Source organism: Sciurus vulgaris, assembly GCF_902686455.1.
Source record: "Sciurus vulgaris genome assembly, chromosome: 12".
In the NCBI taxonomy this organism is placed as follows: domain Eukaryota; kingdom Metazoa; phylum Chordata; class Mammalia; order Rodentia; family Sciuridae; genus Sciurus; species Sciurus vulgaris.
Window position 1 is genome coordinate 86,635,322 of NC_136473.1, and position 22,419 is coordinate 86,657,740.

The following is a 22,419-nucleotide window of genomic DNA, read 5'->3' on the forward strand; positions in this document are numbered from 1 at the left end:
AAGCTAAAAGAATTCATAACCAGAAAGCCAGCACTGAAAAACACATTCAATGAAATATTTCATGAAGAAGAAATGAAAATCAGCATAAGGAGGAATTAGGCAATTACAGGAGAATCAAATTATAAATAAATCAAAAAGTCAGAAAATAAAAATCATCCCTCTAAAATAACATGAATGTAAATGCTCTAAAATCTTCAATCAAAAGACACAGGTTGGTAGATTTTATTAAAAACAAGACCCAACAATATGCTGTCTTTACCTCATAGGCAAAGACATCAACAAACTGAAGATGAAAGGATTGGAAAAGACATGCCATGAAAATGGTACTTAAATACAAGCAGAGTAGCTATTCTTGTATCAGAAATGTGGATGTCAAGCCAAAATCAATCAGAAGAAATGAAGAAGTTCACTTCATACTGCTTATCTATCAGACAATAAGATATAACGATTGCAGATATTTATGCCCTCCAAAATGGTGCATCTACATATACAAAGTAAACCCTTCTCAATATTGAGTGAAAAAGACCACAATACAATAATACTGGGTGACTTAAACATACCTTTCTTATGACTAGATACATCATCCAGATATAAACTAAGTAAAGATTTTATAAAACCAAAAAATACTATTAAAAATATAAACCTAATCGACATCTATAGAATATTTCATCCATCAATGACTGAATTCACTTTCTTCTCAACAGCACATGAAAAATTTTCTTAAATAGGCCATATTTTAGAAGAGAAAACAAGTCTTAGCAAATACAAAAAATAGAGATAATTCCTTGCATTCTCTCAGATCATAAAGGAATAAAATTAAAAATCAAGGATAAGATAAAAAACAGAAACCAGTATAACACCTAGAGATTAAATAATACATTTTTTAATGATGAATCAATAGAAAAAGAAATCAGTGGAGAAATTTTAAAAAATATATTCTTAGAAGTAAATGAGAATAGTCATGCAATATATCAAAATCTCTGGAATAGTATGAAGGCAGTTCTAAGAGGAAAGTTCATAGCACTTCATACATCAAAAGAATAGAAAGATACCAAAAAAGCAATTTAACATGACATCTCAAGTCCTAGAAAAAAATAATAAACCAACAGCAAAATCAGTAGAAATCAGAAAATAATTAAAATCATAGCAGAAGTCAATGAAATTAAGGATAAAAAATAATACAAAAGATCAATGAAACAGAGATCTGGTCTTTTGAATGAATAAACAAGATTGATAAACCCTTAGCCAAACTAACCAAAGAGAGAAAACAATCAAATTAACAAAGTTTGAAATGAAAAAGGAAATATCACTACTGAAATCCAAACAATCATCAGAAACTATTTTGAAAATTTATAATCCAAGAAGCTAGAAAACCTTGAAGATATTGACGAATTCCTAGAGACACTGGACCTACCCAAATTAAACCATGAGGATATAGAAAACTATAACATTTCAATATCAAGTAATGAAACTGAAGCAGCTATCTAAAGGCTTTCTGACAAAGAAAAGCCCAGAACCAGACAAATTCTCAGTTGAGATGCAAAAATTCTTAATAAAACATTGACAAACTGCATACAAAAACACATTTAAAAGATAGTGCATCATGATCATGGGTTTCATCCCAGGGATGCAAGGTTGGTTCAACAAATAGAAATCAATAACTATAATTAACCGCACAAATAGATCAAGGTTAAGAATCACAGAGTTACCTCAATAGATGCAGAAAAAGCATTAATTTTGTTCAAGGACATTGGCATGAAGTTGTCTTTCCTCGATATGTCTTTGTCCAATTATGATATCAAGGTGATACTGGCTTCATAGAGTGAGTTTGGCAGTGCTCTATCCTTTTCTATTTCATGGAATAATTTCAAGAGGACTGGTATAAGTTCTCCTTTATTAAAGGTATGGTAGAACTCAGCTGAGAATTTGTCTGGTCCTGGGCTTTTCCTTGTTGGAAAGGCTTTAGATAGCTGCTTCAATTTCATTACTTGATATTGAAATGTTTAAGTTTTCTATATCCTCATGGTTTAAAAAAGGAAGAGAGAGAGAAAGGAAAAAAGGGGAGAGGAATTTCATCAAAACAGTGAAATTCCATATGTTCATACATAAATATAGCACAGTGAATACCAATGCCAAGTATATCCATCAGGAACTATTTTTTAAAATCTACAAATAAATTACAGAAAGATCAGTAGAGTAGAGAAAGAGGAGTAGGGGGAGGCACAAATAGCAGAGAGAAGAAGTACTGGGGACTAAATTAGAGCAAATTTTATTCCATGCTTTTGTGATTATGTCAAAATATGTCCTAATGTTATATATAACTATAAAGAATAAAAATATTTCTTGTCAAATTGAGAAATATTATTAGGCTCTGTTTTTTTTTATTTACCAGACAAAAAGAAATATGATCGCTGCATATGAAATATAGCAATTCCTTACCTAGTAGGAAATCTGGTAAATTTGTTTTCCTACAGTTTAAGATGACCTTAGCCATAATGTCATTTTGGACAAGAATCTCTATACTTGGTAACTGAAACAAATTTCTCTGTAATAGTGCAGAGTAAATAGTTAAGAATTGCAGCCTTGAAGTAGACCCACTGGTTGTGTGTTATATGGTCAAAGAATGCATTTATTTTATCACAGGTGCAGTATAACAGGGACTAAGAAACATACATAATGAACTAAAGTCCTCATGACCTAACATGTAGTTGACTGAACAAAAATTGGAATGAGAAAATTTCTACATATTTAATTTGGGTGGGTAGTGTTGTTAGAAAATAAAAGAATGGTTTGCATGAGTACATGTATGTTACATCTCAACACCAATGGATGTAAAAGGGAATCGCCATTGATGAGATATTTGAAATACTCTGGGAAAAATAGGGAAGAAGAGTAAGGCATGACACCAGAATTTAAAACATCTTCACTGCTTCTAAGATTTTTTTATTTTATTTCATATTGTCCATATAGCTAGGACCTGGATTGCCTCTGCAGGTTTAGAGAATCAATTGCTAAACATGATATCAAGGCAATATGTCTAGGTGTTGCAGACCAAATTCCTAAGGGCATCAAGGCATGAACTGTTTCTTCTTTCACTGTTTACTAGAGTTAATAATTTCTACTTCTTTTCTACAGAGTGGGTGAGAGATTTTTACCTTATATCTACTCATCCCTGCTCCATGGAATTGGGAACACAAGGAGAAATATTAACCAGATGGATATTGCTACCATCTTATGACTCAATTCTTTGGCTGAACCTAGTGATCCCACATTTGGTTGAATTGACATATGGAGAATATAGGAAAAAAATTAATGCTAAATGAAAAAGAGGGGAATATTATTGAACAAAAGGAAAACAATGCAGAAAGGGAAAGTTACTATTGCCTTAATATGTGAAAGATTGAGAGCCAAAGAATATACAGTAATTTTATTACTGTATTTACAAATACTTGAGGTCATAACTGTTTGTCTACAGAAATCCTCCCTATTGTTTGAAGTTGAAGGTCTAGAATAGATACTGGGGGACTGCAACAAATGAATGGATGGGCATAATGCTTTACAATAAGACTAATAGCACCTTGAAGGTAAACACCTGGAAGAGACTTAATGTTGCCTGTTTTTGTTTTGTTTTGTTTTGTTTTGGTTCCAATTTGACAGGCTATTTGTAGGACAGGACTTCTTTTAGGAAGTGAATTTGGGAAATATTAACTGCCCAAGACACATGAAGCTTTGTTCAAAAGCCAGTCCTGAGAATACCATCTAAGTAATAACCTAGATGAAAAAAAATCTGTGGAATATCTGACTGGTCATATTATCATGTATTACAATATACCTGGACCAGGATTTAGGAAATAATTGCCCATGTACCAAATTTTGCCCACTGTCTCTTGTTTTATTAGAATACAGTTATGTTAATGAATTTTACATTAAGAAATCTTTTATGCTAAAATACCAGTTGAATAACAGCAACAAAATATATGGTTGTAAACCCCAAAATATTTATTATCTGTCCTCTGCATAAGAATTTATTTACTGTCTTGTCTATTCTGCAGATGATATCTTCATGGATGGAGAATTCTTTATTTCATGAAAGACAGTCAATATGCAAAGTAAAGAATGCTTCGTAAATAGGATCCAATTCAGAATAAGAGTGTCATAGTAGCCTTTCATACCAACTATTAACAATCTTAGTCCTTGCCAAGAGTACCTACCTTTGGAATATGCAAACTAAAGTATATGTCAGGGTAAATACCACCCTTATGAAACTATTATAGGAAAGCCAATAATTTAGTTACAAAGTGTGTTAGTCAGCTTTCCATCATGATGACAACACCCCAGAAAAACAACTTAAAGGGGAAAAGATTTATTTTGACTCAAAATTTCAAGGTTTTAGTCCATGATGACTGCCTCCATTGCTAGGGGCCTGTGGTGAAATAGAGAATCTTGGCAGAGATAACATGGTAGGACAGAGACTCACCTTATGGTACCCAGGAAGGAGAAAGTGTGGAGGTGTGGGTGGGGGAGAAAGACAGAGACAGAGGTTGGAGACAAAGTACACTCTTCAAAGACACATTCCCCAGTAAACTCCTTCTTCCAACCAGGCCCCACTTCATGAAATTACCACCATCTCCTAATAGTGCTATCAGCTTGGGATCAAGAATTAATCATGTGAGCCTTTGGGAGACATTTCAAATGAAAAACACAACTTAAAGTACATATTCATATTGTGTTCATGGAGTAGGCATCAGGGACCATATCACATTTTATAGATAAGTTTATAATGAAATATTTATTAAAACTGTTTCTGGAAAGCCATATTTACATACCATTAGTTCTTCCCTTTTAGCTTTTTCAATTACATACATATTATTAAAAATGCATGAAAAAAAAATGACCATGAGTTACTTTTACCTAAGAAAATTTGACCAATAAACAGGAAGATAAACTGTGAGGACAGGGTTATCTTAATAGAGGAATAATACCTGCTGTGGTTATCTCCAAAGATGTTGGGAATTCTAGTGTTAAACCTTGACCAAGATAAGCTTGAGATGCAGTACCTACTGATTTAAAGTTTGAAAGTTTCCTGGAGATACCCTTTAAAAGCTTGTCTAAATTGTCAAAGAATATAGTGTAATTAGTCATACAGACAAGGTTTAAGAATGTAATCAGAGGGATATATAATCCAAAACCAATGGTAAATTTAATAAGATCATAATACACAAGGTGAACATTAAAATTATTTCTATGTGATTTAATGAAAATGGAAAAAATTTAATATAATACACATCATTTTTAAAAATTTTCTGCTACCTGAGATTTAACAATATATGTACATACCCACATTTTTAAAATTAAAAGGCATTACTGAGCAGATTAAAGAAGACCTAAATAAACAAAGTGGCATACCATGTTCATGAAAGGGAAGAATTAATATTTTTATATCAATCTCCCAAAGTCGATATACATATTACACTCAATTTCAATTGAATCCCAGCAAAATTTTTGTAGAAATCAACAAGGTGATATCAAAAGTAAAAGAAAATGGAAAATAGCTAGACAAGGCAAAATTATTTTTAAAAATAATGTATTTATATTTTATCGCTTCTGTAAAAGAATCCTATTAACTTATAAATTCAAAAATCACTAGTTTTTTATCTTATAGTTCTATATACCAAAAATGCTCCATGTATATACTGATTTAAAACTAAGATGTTGTAAGAGCTGCATCCCTTTCTGGAGAGTCCAGGAGAGAATCTGTTTTCTTGTCATTTCCAGTTTCCAGAGGCTGTCTCCTTTGTCCCCTTCCTCCATCTTCAAAGTCAGAAACATTGAACTTCTATCTGACCCTTTTCCACAATAACATAATTCCTTCTCTTTCTCTCCCTCCCCCCCTCTCTTTTTCCACACATTATCTTGAGTCCACCCAGATGATCCAGAATACTCTCCACATTTCAAGGTCAAAATAGCATCTCTAAAGTCCCTTTTACCACTTAAAGTAATGAATTTCAGGATCAGATGTCTCTGAGGAGGTCATTATTCTTTCTACTACACTTAACAAAGTCAGAGGACTCACACGGCAATAAACAAGACAGAGTATATTGATATAAGGATAAATATATACATCGATGAAAAAATAAAAGAATAAAAAGCCTATAAAAGACAAAACCTACACTTAACAATTTCTTAACAAATGCACAAGTTTCTCACTGACCAAAAAACACAAGTTCTAAAATTTTTATTTTTTAATAATGAAATCCTTATAAAAATAAGTTCCATTTCATAAATAAGATAGCTGGATATCAAATCAATGATGAATATGAGGTCTAGAAATATTACTGGAAAAATACGATGATTTTTTGGTAGATTTAACAATAGCAGAAATGACCTATATAGGGCAAAAAATAACTCACAGAAATGATTAATTTGAATTTCATCAAAAGTTAAAATATATGTTCCTGGAAACAATCTCTTAGAACCTCAGAAGATAAAACACAAAATGTAAGAAAATATGTATAAATTATATATTTGATAATGGAATTGCATCCTAAATATATAAAGGACTATTACAACTGAATAATAAGATAACCTACATGATTTAAATGGGAAAAGTTTTTGAAGTTTACAAAAAAGACATAACAATGTCCAGAAAGCAAATATTAAAATGCTTACCATCAATAGTCAATCAGGAAAATAAAATGAGAGCACAATGACATACCACTACATATATGCCAATGTGGTTAAAATTTTAAAACTGACCATCCTATTTGTTAGTGAAGATGCAAGTCAATTGGAACTCTTATGCCTTGCTGATGGGAATGTAAAATAGTCCAATAATCCTGAAAATCAATATGGCAGATTCTTATAGATTTAATCTTGTACATATCATATGACTCAGAAATTTTACTTTTAGACATGTATCCTAGATAAATAGTAAAAATATGTTTATAGAAAGACATTGTTCAAATGTTCATAAAGAGATCAATTACAATTACCAATACATGAAAATAACCCAAATGTTCATTAATAATGGAATAGAAATATTCTATTAGTAATGGAATAGATATATTCTATTCCACTTAATGGAATAGAAACCCAAATACTGGTGTATTTATAAAATATTATATGACTTCATAATGAAAAAATTAGTTAATGCAAGAAACAACTGAAAAAAGTTACATTTTGTTAAAAAAAAATTAAGCCAGATATAAGTGAATATGCTGTGTAAATCCATTGATAATGAAGTTGTCAAAAGGCAAACTAATTATAGTGACAGAAAGAACATTGATTACCTATGTCTATGGAATTGAGGATAGACTCAGAGGATAAGGAACAAGAGAACTTTAATATCCTTTCCAGAACATTAAAACTGTCTCAAGTTTGATTAGGTTTATACCTATATCAGCTTATTACTTTGTCAAAGTCATTGACCTGCACACTAAATGCATGTGAATTTCATTGTATATAATTCATACCTGAATAAAGTTTATATTTTTAAAAAGTGAGCCCTTAGAAATTAAAAAAATGAGAAGGTAATCCAGTGAGGGAGGAAGGAAGAACCCGGGGAGGTACTTGGGAATGAAATTGACCAATTGTTGTGTGCAGGTACAAATATGTCACAGCAAAGTCCATTATTCTGTATTACAAATACATACTATTTTTTTCAAATCTGCTCTTAGAAATTAAATATGTAGTTTTAAAAACATTTTTAAATATAAATTAAGAACACATATGTAATACATTTAATTGAAAGAAAACTGATGTTTAGAATTACTAAGAATCCAACAAATACCAAAGCTTCCAAAAAGATAATTTAAGAAAAACATCAAGTTGCATTTTATAGATTAGAAAAATGTACTTGCCATTGGCTAAGAAAATGTATGTTAAACCCATTTATTAATAAAAGAAACACATATTAACACCTCAGTGCTGTAACATTTCATAGTCATTTATTTAGTAAATATTAAAATGCAACATCACTCAATCATTATCAATAATGTACAGCAAGAATGCAGCATTGACCAGAATGTAAATTGGTACAAGCACTACAGAAAACCTCAAACAAAATATGCACAATGTCCCAGAAGACCCATTTCTGTTACATATTCCAGAAATATTTGGAGACAAAGGGCAGTACTGTAAAAACATCCCAACACTTCTTGACTGACATCTTTTGCTCTCATTCGTATTTATTTTCTCTTTATAGTATAATTTTATAATAATGAGTCAAATGATTAATTTCAATGTATATGAATATGATTTAATTAAACCAACAAATATTGTATTCAATTGCTTTACTATATTCTTGACTATTGTTTACTAAGGTGCACTTATTTTGCTATATACTTATCAATAAATTTTGATATTCACTTTTATACACCTGAAAAATGGAAACGAATTGTTGTAAACATTTTGCCTCAGTTTAATATAGATGGGTCTTTAAAAAATCAAGAGTATAGGTATCAGAGCATTTTACTTACTGATATGGATGCATTTAGGAAGAGGGGACCAGCCATTCTCTGTACATGTAATTGTGTTTTGCTCATGTGGAAGACTAAAGCCAGGATAACAGTCAACTTTAACAGATTGATTTTGTTTATATTTTCTTTCATAATATGGACTATATCCATTTTCCACATAATTGAAAATGCATTCTCCTAAGGAGCATTAAAATGATAAATGAAAAAAGTGAAAACATTAATTGGAATAAAATACTAGATTAAGAATTACCTTTATAATATTTAGAGCACACATAAGCATCCAAAAAATGTGCAATAAATAAAAACCCAAAATTACTATACCAAATGTTTGTTAAAAAATAAAAGTCAATAATAATGCATTCATCTTCAGTTTTTGTAATTAAACATGTATATATGAGGTTTTTTTTGTTTTTTTTTTTTTTTTTTTTTTGTGGTGCTGGGGATTGAACCCAGAGCCTTGTGCTGCAAGATAAGCACTCTACCAATTGAGCTATATCCCCAACTGAGGTTTTCTTATATCTTTGGTATTCATGTAATTTTCATGAAGAACTTCTTAAACAAGACAAAAACTATTTGGGTATTTTTGCTCACACTGTTCTTCTCTTGACCTTAATTTGTCATAAAAGACTTAATTGTAAATAATCATGTACTCATCTTTCTCTCTTCCTTGAAAGATACATCTATAATGTAAAGACATTTACTTACTGAGGCATGGTACTTTCGGCTCCCAGCCTTCTCTTGTGCAACGAATGTTATCCCAGTATGATTGTGAAGGAGGTACAAAACCGTTTTCACAATGATAGGCATATTGTTTTCCTATGGGTACTGGAAAGTATGGTCTATATCTTTCTTCATAATATAGACGTCCGTGTTTTATTTCTGGAAAATCACAAGGTTTCACTTGTGATAAAAAAAAAATAAGATAAATAGTATTTTATTTTATTGACACATTTAAGTAATGAATTATGTTCTATTATTAACAAAATTACAAGGTTTCCAGGACAAGAAATGTCTCGGTAATCAGGTGGCTATGCTGTGTGAGGTCTTTGCTAGTGAGGTGAAATTATATCTTTTCAGTCACCAGAGAAATGAACTGGGAATATTTGTTACTATCAAAATAGATAAAATTACAATAAACAATACTTTGGTTCTAATTTTAATCAGGAAATGGGTGTTTTTTAGATAATTTTTTATTACTATTATTTTGATTCATAGTACACAAATGGGGTACAACTTTCATTTCTCTGGTTGTACACGAAGTAGAGTCACACCGTTTGTGTAATCATACATGTACATGGGATAATGATGTCGGTCTCATTCTATTATCTTTCTTTCCCCTAACCCCTCCCCACCCCTCATTTTCCTCTACAAAATCCATCCTTCCTCCATTCTTGCCTTACCATCCTACCCCCCATTATGTATCATCATTCACTTATCAGAGAAATCATTCGGTCTTTGAAGTGTTTTGGGATGGCTTATTTCACTTAGCATGATATTCTCCAACTTCATCCATTTACCTGCAAATGCCATAATTTTATTCATTCATTTATCAGCAAATGCCATTATTTCATTCTTTTTATGACTGAGTTAACCCTTTTGTGTATATGTACCACGTTTTCCTAATCCATTCATCTATGGATGGGCATCTGGGTAGAATCCATACTTTGAATATTGTGAATTGTGCTGCTGTAAAAATTGAAGTGACCATATCAGTACAGGATGCTGATTTTACATCTTTTTGATAAACATTGTGGAGTAGGATAACTGGGTCATAGGGCAGTTTCATTCCTAGTTTTTTGAGTAATCTCCTCATGGTTTCCAGAGTGATTGTACTAATTTTCAGTCCCACCAACAATGTAGAAGTGTACCTGTCCCCAAAATCCTTACCAGCATTTATTATTATTTGTCACTGATAATTATCATTCTGTCTAGAGTAAAATGAAATCTTAGTATAGTTTTGATTTGCATTTTCCTAATTGCTAGCGATGCTGAACATTTTTCCATACATTTATTGGCCATTAGTATTTCTTCTTTTGAGAAGTTTCTGTTTAGTTCTTTTGCCCATTTATTGATTGACCTATTTGTTAGATTGTATGAGTTTGTTTTTATTGGCACTGATTTTTTTTTAGTTCTTTATATATTCTGGATATTAGTCCCTTGTCAGAGGAGTAGCTGGAAAATATTTAAGGTAGATACTCAATGAAATAAATTTTTCTCTTAGTACTGCTTTCATACTGTCCCAGAGAAATTAATATGTTGTATCTTTGTTTTCATTTGTTTCTAAGAATGTCTTGATTTCTTCTTAGAACCATTCTTCATTTAAAAAAATATTGTTTAATCTCCATCTGTTTGTGTGGTTTCTGTTATTTTTCTTGCTTTTGATTTCTAGTTTCATGTCATTATGTTCTGATAGGATACATGAGATTATAACAATTCTGTATTCGCCTAGACTTACATGGGGACCTAGAAGAACATGGTCTATTGTGAAGAAGGTTCCATGAACTGCTAAGAAGGTAAATTGAGCTTGAATATATTCAGGTTGGCTATATCCTTATTTATTTCATGCTTTGATAACCTGTGTATTGGTGGTAAGGGTGTGTTGGAATCTTCCAGTATTTCTGTATTGGGATCTATCTGGGATTTAATGTCAAGACGTATTTTTTAATGTAATTGTGTGTGTTAACATTTGGAGCATATATTTTAACTATCATTATTTCTTCTTGTTGTAATGTTCCCTTTACTAGGATGTATTGGCCTTCTTTGTCTCTTCTGATTAATTTTTGCTTGAAATCTGCTTTGTCAGATATGAAGAATGGCTACTCCAGCTTGTTTCAGAGTCCATTTGCATGAAAAAATATTTTCAGTCCTTCTTCTTTCAGCCTGCAAGTGTCTTTACCTATTAAATAAGTCTCTTGCAAACAGATTATGGTTGGCTCTTGTTTTTTGATCCATTCTGCTAGCCTATGTCTTTTAATGGGGGTGTTGAGACCATTTTATTCAGTGTTATTGTGGATATATTATTTGGATTATACATTTTGAATTCTTGCTCAACCTAAATGTCTTTTTTAAAAAAAAACAAAAAAGTATGTCTTTTAAGTATACTTTCTTGGCCTACAGTCCATCTCTCTCTCTTATCATTGACAAATACTTCCTCACTTTAATGAAGCTTCCAGTGTTGAAATTAAAATGCTTTTTAGCATTTTGTCTCATTCCTTTTAGTTTACACTCACTTTTTCCCCATAATGCTTTTTTAAAGATTTCAAATATTTTATATTAACCCATGGGTTTCAGAAATTACATCATAATCTGTCCAAACTTGTGTTCTTCAACAAAAGCTGTTCCTTGGGCATGCTTGAGTCTTTCATTTGCAAGAAGTGATATTTTAAGATTAATCAATCAAATTTCCTATATGTAGAGCAGAGATTTGAAACCTGGTGATTGATTGCAGAACAAATATATTTATTCATCTCCTTATGATGTTTTAGGAAACATCAATACAATAAATTAGTTCACTCAGATATCTTTTCAAAATACACAAAAAGGAGAGAATTAATAGGTATAATTATTGTGATAGGCCAGAGCCACTTGGCTATATTCTTCACTCTCATGTGGGCATATCTAAATCTGTCTTTGTCCTCATTACAAGGGTGTTCCTTGAAGCAAATATAATATTCCACTAGGGACTGATCATCAGAGATGGATGTTTCTCAGAACAGCCTCAGTCTACTACATAAAGAATTCACCTGCTTATACTTTCACTAATGTAGGTCATAGTCTCATTACCAGCTATAGTGGTTCATCTGAGTGTTGAGTCAAACTGACATTAAAATTCAATAAATATTCACTAATTTTTGTGACTGTTGCTAATATCTCTGTTCTAGGGAAACTAATTTCTTTGACTCAAGTCCAGGATTTTATAGTTATCATTGCTGAACTTTATCTTATTTGGTTCAATTTGGCATGTAGGATTTTTTTGGATGCTATTTCCTAATGTACATTCACTATCATCATCCTCTGTGTCATTCAAGTTGTGAATTTATATTACATTTTCCCTGAGTCATTAATAATTTGATGTCACCAATGAGTAATGGAGTCGTCCTAAGAAGAAAGTTCTATTACTTAATTATCAGATAAGATTATTTAATGAAATTGCAAACAGACAAACCATCTAACTGGTCAATTTCATTGTCTTATCCGAAAGAACCTGTGAAAGTCAGGTTCAGATATACTTGGGCAAATCTACATTGGCAAAGGTCAAGTATAAAATCACAATTTACCTTATAGTTCTTATGCACATTGAAATTTATTTCACACTTAAAAAAACTTCTTCTGTTAGTGACTGGAATTTTGCCTAAAATTAACATTGAGCTCATTGACCAATCATTTGTTTCATTACATTTTTGTTTAAGTGTGATACACCTTTAAAATTTACTGCTAGATAGAAAAGAAAAGGAATATGACTACAGAGACAAACTAAAACTTGAAAAAGGCAAAGACAGTATTCCATAAATAAAATCGTCTTGACCCGAGTGGAATGTTACTGCATGTAAGAGTTGTAGGAAACTATGTAAGTCCTTCGGCACTCCTCCCTCACAATAGTGGAGCTTTGGTTCTCTACTCTTGGGGACATGTTGGACTTAGTGTCTCATTTCTGAAGAATTGATGGGATGGAAGCAAGAATGTGTGAGTAGATCCTAAGTGATATTCAGGCCTCCACTCACTCAGCTTAGTAGCTCCGAAGAAAGTTAGCTGTCATTCAGATTACCTACAGAGAGGCCCATGTGATAAGGAGCTGAGGCCTCCTGCCAAAATCTATGTGAGTGAACCACGTTGGAAGCAGATCCTGCAGACCAGAGTCCATTACACCAATGTCCTAACTGCACCTTAAGAAGAAACTGACTCAGGACTACCCAGGGAAGTCATTCCCTAATTCCTGATCTACAGACACTGTCAAATAACAAACGTTTGTTATTAAGCAAATATGTTTGGGGGGAAATTTGTTTTAATGAAACAAATAACTCACATTATTATCTGTTAGATGGTACTACTCTTGCCCAATGTTTTTATTCACTTATTGAAAGAATTTTATTAATTAGGGAAATATACATTTATACACATATACATATTTAATTTTGAGCACAAGAAACTGTTTTTAGTTTACTAAAATGTGATTTTCACAGAGATACAGCCACATCAATGTTCATAGCTGCTCAATTCACAATAGCCAGACTGTGGAACCAACCTAGATGCCCTTCAATTGATGAGTGGATAAAGAAACTGTGGTATATATATACAATGGAATATTACTCAGCCATAAAGAATGATAAAATTATGGCATTTGCAGGCAAATGGATGAAATTGGAGAATATCATGCTAAGTGAGATAAGCCAATCTCAAAAAGCCAAAGGACGAATGATATCGTTAATAAGTGGAGGATGACACATAATGGGGGGGAGGGAAGGGTTAGTGTTAGGGTTAGAGTTAGGGTTAGGGAGGGGGGCAAGTATGGAGGAAGGAAGTACTGTATAGAGGGTAAAGAGGGGTGGGAGGGGTGGGGGGAAGGGAAAAAATAACAGAATGAATCAAACAACATTACTCTATGTAAATTTATGATTACACAAATGGTATGCCTTTGCGCCATGTACAAACAGAGAAACAACATGTATCCCATTTGTTTACAATAAAAAAATAAAATTAAATTTAAAAAAATGTGATTTTCATACAACTTAGAAAAGTAAAGAATGTTTTTAAAGGGTCTACTTTATGTGCATGGTAAGACAACTATTTGGTCCAGTCTGTGTGTGTGTGTGTGTGTGTGTGTGTGTGTGTGTTTAGGAGAAAATAAATTTAGAATTAAGAAATAGGTTAAGATGTGAATGAAACTTACAGCTACATCTTGGAGCAGGTATCCAGCCACTGTTTGTGCATTTTGCAGTATTTCCCCTGGTTGCAGGGTAAAAGCCATTTTTACATTCATATGTGATTGTATCTTCAGTTCTGTGCTTAATCCTTTGAGGTGAGTAGACACCATTTGGAATATAAGGAGGATTACATGTTTTTTCTGGAAAAAAACAGGATGTTGTGAATAGTGTGGAAATCAGTACCCTTCAAATTAAGTATATGAAAATAAAACTATAGATGATATTTATTTGTACCTAGAAGAGTACAAAATGACATTAAAATGAGCACATCCTCACAGTCTTCCTGATATATCACACCTATTTAACTTACTGTGATTTTCACCAATACGTTTGTGTCCCCTGAACTCTAAATCCCTCTATGTCCATCACATACTTCATGATACTTCATATCTGAAAATGACTTTATCATGTATAACCTCAAATATTCCTTTCACTTCCTTCTATTTCTTTGGGAACTGTTGTTCTCATAAGGATTATTTACAAATATGTATACACTCTTCTTTCCAGACAACTGGTAGGATTTCATGTCCCTTCTTTGAAGTAAACATGGCCATATGACCTAGGTCAACGTAATGACAATAAAAGCAGAAGGGAGTTTTAAAAGACTTTGTCATGTTCTCACTCCCACAGCTGTAATAACTAAAGAAGGACATTGGAAAGATGATGACTTTCTCACCTGCTTCTTAGAACTGGTATGCCATATTTCACTGCATAATCATTGCCACTGTTGCAGAATTCTTGTGCAGAGAGACAGGGCACCAGGGCATTCAGCAGGAAGTGTTGGCACTGACCCAGTGGATTTGTATCCAAAGGCTGAGGCCCCAAGCAACAGGTACTGCCTTATGTACACCTCTTGTTAGTTCCTCTTTATTTGCTAGCTCTCTGTCTCCCATATAAGGTAATACACATTCTGATTGGGCATTCTGTTTCTATACTAGAGTTGCAACAGTGTTACAACTGAGTTGTGGAATGTGCACCTTGATATTGATGATGCCATATTATCTTTCCTTTGTTCTGAGAAAGTCCCTGCTATACCACTGCATTAACATATGTTCATGAGTATTCCATGCATTCTAATCTTGCAGCAAAGACAGTTTAGTAATAAAGATTTGCAAGTAATACCTGCAAAATTTTTTAAAGAAATGTTGCATATATGAAATGTTTAGTAGTACTCCACTTTTTGGCAAAACAAAATTGGCATAAAGTCTGCAATGATTTTTCAGTGAAATACTACACAGAGCTCCTTCTGAACTGTACTGGAAGTGAGCATAAAGAGGAAACAAAGTGTAGTTTATTAGGATATTGATATACTGCAATCTGTTTTGTAGAAAACCTTTTCTGTAAAGGGTTTCTTTTGCAACTACTTAGGTCTGGCAATGTATTAAATACATATACATAAGCAAATGGATATTGCTGTGCTCCAGTAAAACTTTCTTTACAAAAGGGGAGCAAGCTTGATTTTACCTGTGAGCAACAGTTTGCCATTCTTTGATCTAGCCTCTCCTCACATATAAAGTTCTTGTTCTTTCCATCAACTCTGCTATGTCCTAATCAATTTACAATATTCTTTTTCTAATAAAGTTTTAAGTAGTGTAGAAAAATTATATAAATGTCTGTATTGAGGCCATATTGTATTTTGACCTAAAAACCTGTGATGGACATTCATCATTACTTGCAATCCTTTACTGACTACTAACTTACCCATTATTTCATTTTCCAATGTAAGTGACTTATAGTTACTTCACTTTTTTCAAGCCACCTAAACCAATTGCTCTTTTATCAACAAATAATAATTATCTGCACTTCAGTTTACATTTATTTACTTAGTTTTTACTTCATGGTGTAGCTAAACTTAATATCAATTTTTTTTTTAATCCAAAAGCTACAAGTTACAAAAAACAAAAGTTTAAGAGAACAACTAAAGTGTATTAGGGTAATTTTGTTAAAACAATTGAGAACGGAAACACTCCTGAAAACAAATCTCAAACTGTAGACATAAATTCATTGATGAAGCTTAATTCCTAGATCTTTCTTAAAATAAACAATCATGTTAAAAATTGCCATATTCTCTATCAAAAAAACTACCTCATTTCTTTTCAGAAATGCTTGCAAACATCTGAGGACAGGAATTATTACATTATAGCTATGTTTTCTTGCTCTTCTTTTTATGGTTATGATTTCTTAAACTCTTCAATCACCTATATTCTCTCTTCTAGGTCATGATAGTTTGAAGACATCCCTTTAGAAGGAGGTAAGCAAAGTACAACACAATGTTCAGATATACTTTTTGGTGGGGAAAAGCTCTCTGTTTTTGCATGATATTCTCCCATTAGGAAGCTGGGTGTGAGGATTTCTTTGTCAGCACCATCAACACTGTTGTTTCAAATCAGACCTATTGTTCATGAAAATCTCTGCTTTTTGGATCCCCTGAATTCCATTGTAAATAGAGATTTACCTCATCTGATAGTCATGTGATTTACTTCTTAAAGCCAAATTCTAGGCTTTGGAAGAGCAATCTATTTGAGAATTGTAGACTATTGGAAACTGGAAAATCTGTGGCAGTGCTGGCTCTGCTCCTGGAATTTTTTATCACCATGGACTACCTATTTGATAGGCTATTTAACCCTCTGCTCCCATTCAATTTTATCTTGAGAGAATTTCACACAAATTAGTGTCAAAAAGAACTCTGTACACTTAAAATTCCATGATAGATAATATTTATCATTGTTAATTCTTACAAATTTAATAATCTGTTTTTGAGAAAAATAATTTGCTTATGTAAAATGAGTATACAAATTAAAATAATTGGGGTTGGGGCTGTAGATCAGTGAATGGTAGGATCCTTGCCTATCAGGCAGAAGGTCCTGGGTCCAATCCCACATCCCACAAAAATAAATAAATAAATAAATGACAAAATTCTTAACAAAAGAGACAGATAATAAAAAGAACATTACCTTCACATGAGGGACTTGGACTCCATCCTGAACCAGTGCATGTAGCATCACCTCTTTCACTATATTCAAAACCTTGGTTACATTTATATTGAAATCTTTCATTCGCCTTAAAAATTTTCTTCTGAGATATAGAATATCCATTTCTAACTTCTGGCGATGTGCAGAAAATTTCTAAATACAAGGGATTAAATTCTAAAATGTTTATTATGAACTAAAGGACTATGGCCAAGTCATGTTTATATAAAAATAGAAATTTTGTTTCCATTAGGTAAATCAGTCAACCAGACAAAAGTTTCCTTTTGACTTGACTGTCTGATTTATCTATTCTTCATTTTTGCCAGAAGTTAAAATTCTGATTAAAATTATGTTTCAACTTTACTTTAAGGGCAAATTAGTCCTTTGGCAGTAAATGAGAGTAATATTCATTAAATGTATATGTGAAATTGAATGTAGATTTACTGTGATAGATATTTTCTCCAAGTGACCTGCAAAATAACACATTTTCTAGTTATTGATTCAAGTACTTATCAACAGAAAACTTTCTTAAGGAAATTCATTCAACTCATTTTTCATTACATCTTTGAAAAGTAGCTGAGTTTCTGTTTTTGTGTCTTCAACATCTATACAGGTTTTCTGTCAAAAACAAAAAACAAAACAAATGCACAACCAATAACAACAACAACAAACTGCCCATCATCTTTGACACCACTTCTCTCAAACACTTTTTCCTGAGGTAGTGACAATGATAACTAGTTTCCCAAATCCTCTTCTTCCATCTTCCTAATCTGTTTTCCTTGTGTCTATAAAAACTTCCAAATGGTCACTTAATTGCTCCACTTGAAATCCTTCATCAGTTCCCAGATCAGTCTGCATTAAAGCTAAATTTTTAAGGATGTTGTACTTACCTTCTCAGTACCTTGTACTGGCCTATATTCAGCCCATCATTGACTTATCACCTGACTGCATCTTACACTAGGCCCCTGTGGACAGTGGACAAGGAACAGCAGAACTTCACACTTATTGAAGCCTCACTGCCTTTCTATGCCCCTCCCATGACATTCCTGAGACCAGCATGCTTTGCTGTCACCTAAAAATATCCATCTCTTCCTTTAAGGCTTTCCTTAAGAATCTGACATTCCAGAAAGGTTTTGCTAGCCATGACATCTAGCTGTAATCATAGAAATCCTATATATGAACCTCTAATGTATACAATATTTATATAAAATGAACATAAATATTAATTTAACATTACTATCACAAAGAACTATTTCTGTTGGAAAGAATTCTAAAGAAGTTTTTGTAATGTTTTTGACTGTAAGATAGACTAGACAAAAAACTCTGAATAACTTGGAGATTTTGGATAATAAATAAATATGGCAGAAACTTTTTCCCAACAAAAATGGGTTAAATGAAGGATGGTACTATTAAACTAATTGGCCGTAATGTTTACTACAAAAGCCAAAATCATCAATTGATCAAGATACACAAGTCAGCTGTATCATGACTAAATATATTGTAGAAATCATGGCTTACAATTGACTACAGAAATTTTTCTAAAAGACAAAGATTTATTTGGTGTATTCAATGCAGTTCAGCAATGTGTATAGTTAACTTTCATCACAAACATGAAAGAAGATCATTTCCTCAAAATGAGTTATTCAAAGATGAGTTATTCAAAAATATCATCATGATGCATCAGTGGAAACAAATAATAAATATTTGGCATCCAAAATTAAGAATAGACTTTGCTGGAGGTCAGTACAGAAATACTGAGGATTCTATTTCAACCTGTAAGAGCCAACTATAATATGTTTATGTTTAGAGCATAGATGTTGATGTCAGATAATAACCTAGATAATAGTAATCTGGACTCCCCATGCTATGATAATCGAGGATGCATGACTTGATTTTGTTACGGTTTACATGTGCGTTATCCCCCGAAAGCTTATGTGTGAGACAATGCAAGAAGATTAGAAGTGAAATGATTGGGTTATGAGAGCTTTAACCCAATCAGTGCATTAATCCCCTGATAGAGATTCACTGAGTGGTAACTGAAAGCAGGTATGGTATAACTGGGGAGGTGGGTCATTGGGGGTGTGCCTTTGCGGTATATATTTTATATGTTGTGAGGGCTGTCTCTCTCTCTCTCTCTCTCTCTCTCTCTCTCTCTCTCTCTCTCTCTCTCTCTCTCTCTCTCTTTCTCTCTCTCTCTCTCTCTCTGATTCCTGATCATCACATTCTGAGCCACTTTCCACTGCCACATTATTCTGCCACAATGTTCTGCCTCACCTTGAGTCCCAAAGAATGGAGCCAGTTTGCCAGTTTTCTATGGACTGAGGCCTCTGAAACTGAGAGTCCTCAAATAAACTTTTCCTCCTGATTGTTCTTGTCAATTTGTTTTTATCACAGCAGTTAAGAAGCTGACTAAAACAATTTTGCACCACAATTTCTTCAATTATAGAGATGATACTAGTACATAAATCATATAACTGTTTTGTAGGTAAAATAAGATGACTCATACAGAAAATAAGATCAATGACAGGGATAGAATACATGCTTAATAAACATTAATTTTTTAAGAATTATTTCTATTCCTCAACATGTACAATGTTTTCAAATATAGGTTTTCATAAGAAAAACTAATAACAATCAAGCAAGCAATAAGTACATCTTACCCACACATCTTGGTTTTTCACCACTCCAATGACCATTTTCTGAACAGTGTATTTCTTGGTGTCCTTCACGTCTGAAGCCTGCATTACACTCAAACTTCACCACTTGTCCAAAATAATATTCCTGGTCTGGTTCCAGTGTATCACTGATAATTTTCCCATTCTCTGGTGCTGTCACTGGCAAACACTTAACAACTGAAAAAATAAAAATAATGTTTTCTAGTGCAATTCAAAAACTTTATAATGAAATATTGTGTGGTGTGTGTGTGTGTGTGTGTGTGTGTGTGTGTGTGTGTGTAAAATCATCAGCAAGATGAAATTGAAGGAAATTACTTAAATATTTTTAGAAACATGATATGCCTGTTTGCAAAAGATAAAAGCTAAGTAACATTAAAATTAACATGTTTATCTCCGAACTTTTTCTGTGGAAGTGGACAAATAACTACTACTTTGCATTTTCATGGTAACAAGTGTCTTAAATAATTAAGAAATATACAATTTAGAATGACTTAATACAAAATTTCCATTTATTCTGCAAAATAAAATGAACCAGCCTTCCCAAAGATGTAAAAGCCAACTTTACATTTACTTCAATAGAAAAATTGTTCTTAAATTTCCTTCCTCTTCCACCTCAGTGCTCAAAAAAATTTGAGTACTTATTTTGATTTTACTTAATATTTTCAAATTTCCAAGGTTATGGAAATCAACCTGTGTACTGTAAAAGGACCCTGGATGCTTGTTACAATGAAAATTCTAGGTGTGCTTTCCTATCACCCCAAAGATACTGATTTAATGTCTTTTTTAGTAAACCAAATCTCAGTTTTAATAAGGATCCCAAGTGATTTTTATTATTTATTTATTTTTGAGATACTGGGAGTGAATCCCAGGTCCTCATGCAAGCTTAATAAACACTCTACCACTAAGCTATATCCTCAACCCCCACGTTTGATACATATTAAAACACAAAATAATGCCAGGTGTGGTGCGTACCTATGATCTCAATGGCTTGGGAGGTAGAGGCAATAGGATCAAAAGTAGAAAGTCAGCCTCAGCAACTTAGTGAAGGCCTAAGCAACTTAGCAAGACCCTGTCTCTAAATAAAATGCAAAATAGGGCTGGGGATGTGGCTCAGTGGTTGAGAGCCCCTGGGTTCAATCCCTAGTACCAAAAATAAATGTAAAAATATAAAACAAAATTGCTAGATACATTGTTGCACCAGACAAGCAGAATGTAGAAAGAATAATTTTTTCAGATTTTTCAAAAGTTCTTAAAACCACCTACCAGTAGGACAATGAAACTGGCATTGAATATCTAGTTAAGTGGTTATACTCAGCAAGGGAAGTAACTGCATTGTGTTAGGAACCATAAAAATAATTAAGAAATATTTAATTATAAACCTTAAGGTTTTAATTAAAACATTTTGAAAAAGCTTAGATATTTTAGATATTTTGATATATTATAAAAAAATTTACATCAACCTTCACATATAGGAATATCATTTGTCCATCCATCTGGTTCACATTGACGAAAATTATTCTCTCCTAACATTTGATATCTGAAACACAAAAATAACAGAATGACAAGATATTATGTATTTATAGGCAGTTTTAAGTTTAATACTATTCCAAATGCCTCCCAGAAACTCCATTTCATAGAAAATTGGCAATTTACACATTTCCTTCCTTCTTTTTCTCTTCCTTTATTTTTCCTTCCCTACCATCTTCCTCCCTTCCTACCATCAATGGGTCCTTCCTTCTTCCTTTCTTCCTTCCTTGTTTTCTTCCTACCTGTCTATTTATTAAATTTCTTTCTCTCCCACTCTTGTTTTCTTTGAAAGACTTGCAGGCTCACCAAATAATTTTCACGGACATTTGTTTTCTTCATTTGCAAATAAGGATTGTTCTGCTCATTGCACAAGTAAAATTAACAACGTCCCTCATAAAAGGAAAGTGCTTTTATTTGTTACTAATTCTGTAAGGTAAGAAAACCTTTTCATAACTTTTTAGTCACAAAACCAAGCATTTTCTCTCTGTATCATGTAAAGGAAACAAAATAATTGACTATTAAGATAATCCTCTAACTTCTCTACTAGGCAGAATGCACCCTCTTCTAACAGAGAAAGCAGATTTTCTGGTTATTTTTCCACCCACACCAGAGATCCATTTGTTCCCCAAAGATGTTTCAGATATTCTGAAAAATTCTGCAGAAAGCTTCCCATGATCCAAATATTTGGAGGGAGGGAGAGAGGAAATAGTGAGTAGTTGATAGTGATTGACAAAAAGCAATAGCTCACGCTGCTATAACCCAGACAAACAGAATAACAGAATGAACAACTTTTTTTAGAAAGTGTTTTCAAAACTTCTCAAAACTGCCTATCTATAGGATTATAAAACTG

The 22,419-nt window shown here is 32.7% G+C and overlaps 1 protein-coding gene across 2 annotated transcripts in view; it reads right to left on the minus strand.

Annotated features, from left to right (window-relative positions):
- CFH (complement factor H) overlaps positions 1-22,419 on the minus strand; it is a 128,645-nt gene that overhangs the window by 75,789 nt on the left and 30,437 nt on the right. For both annotated transcript variants that reach the window (XM_079107986.1, XM_079107985.1), the window contains exons 4-9: positions 21,503-21,579; positions 20,028-20,219; positions 17,353-17,523; positions 14,365-14,538; positions 9,183-9,377; positions 8,478-8,654 (exon numbers count right to left, since the gene is read on the minus strand). In XM_079107986.1, the coding sequence (XP_078964112.1) occupies positions 8,478-8,654; positions 9,183-9,377; positions 14,365-14,538; positions 17,353-17,523; positions 20,028-20,219; positions 21,503-21,579 (986 nt within the window). The remainder of the gene's footprint in view (positions 1-8,477; positions 8,655-9,182; positions 9,378-14,364; positions 14,539-17,352; positions 17,524-20,027; positions 20,220-21,502; positions 21,580-22,419) is intronic.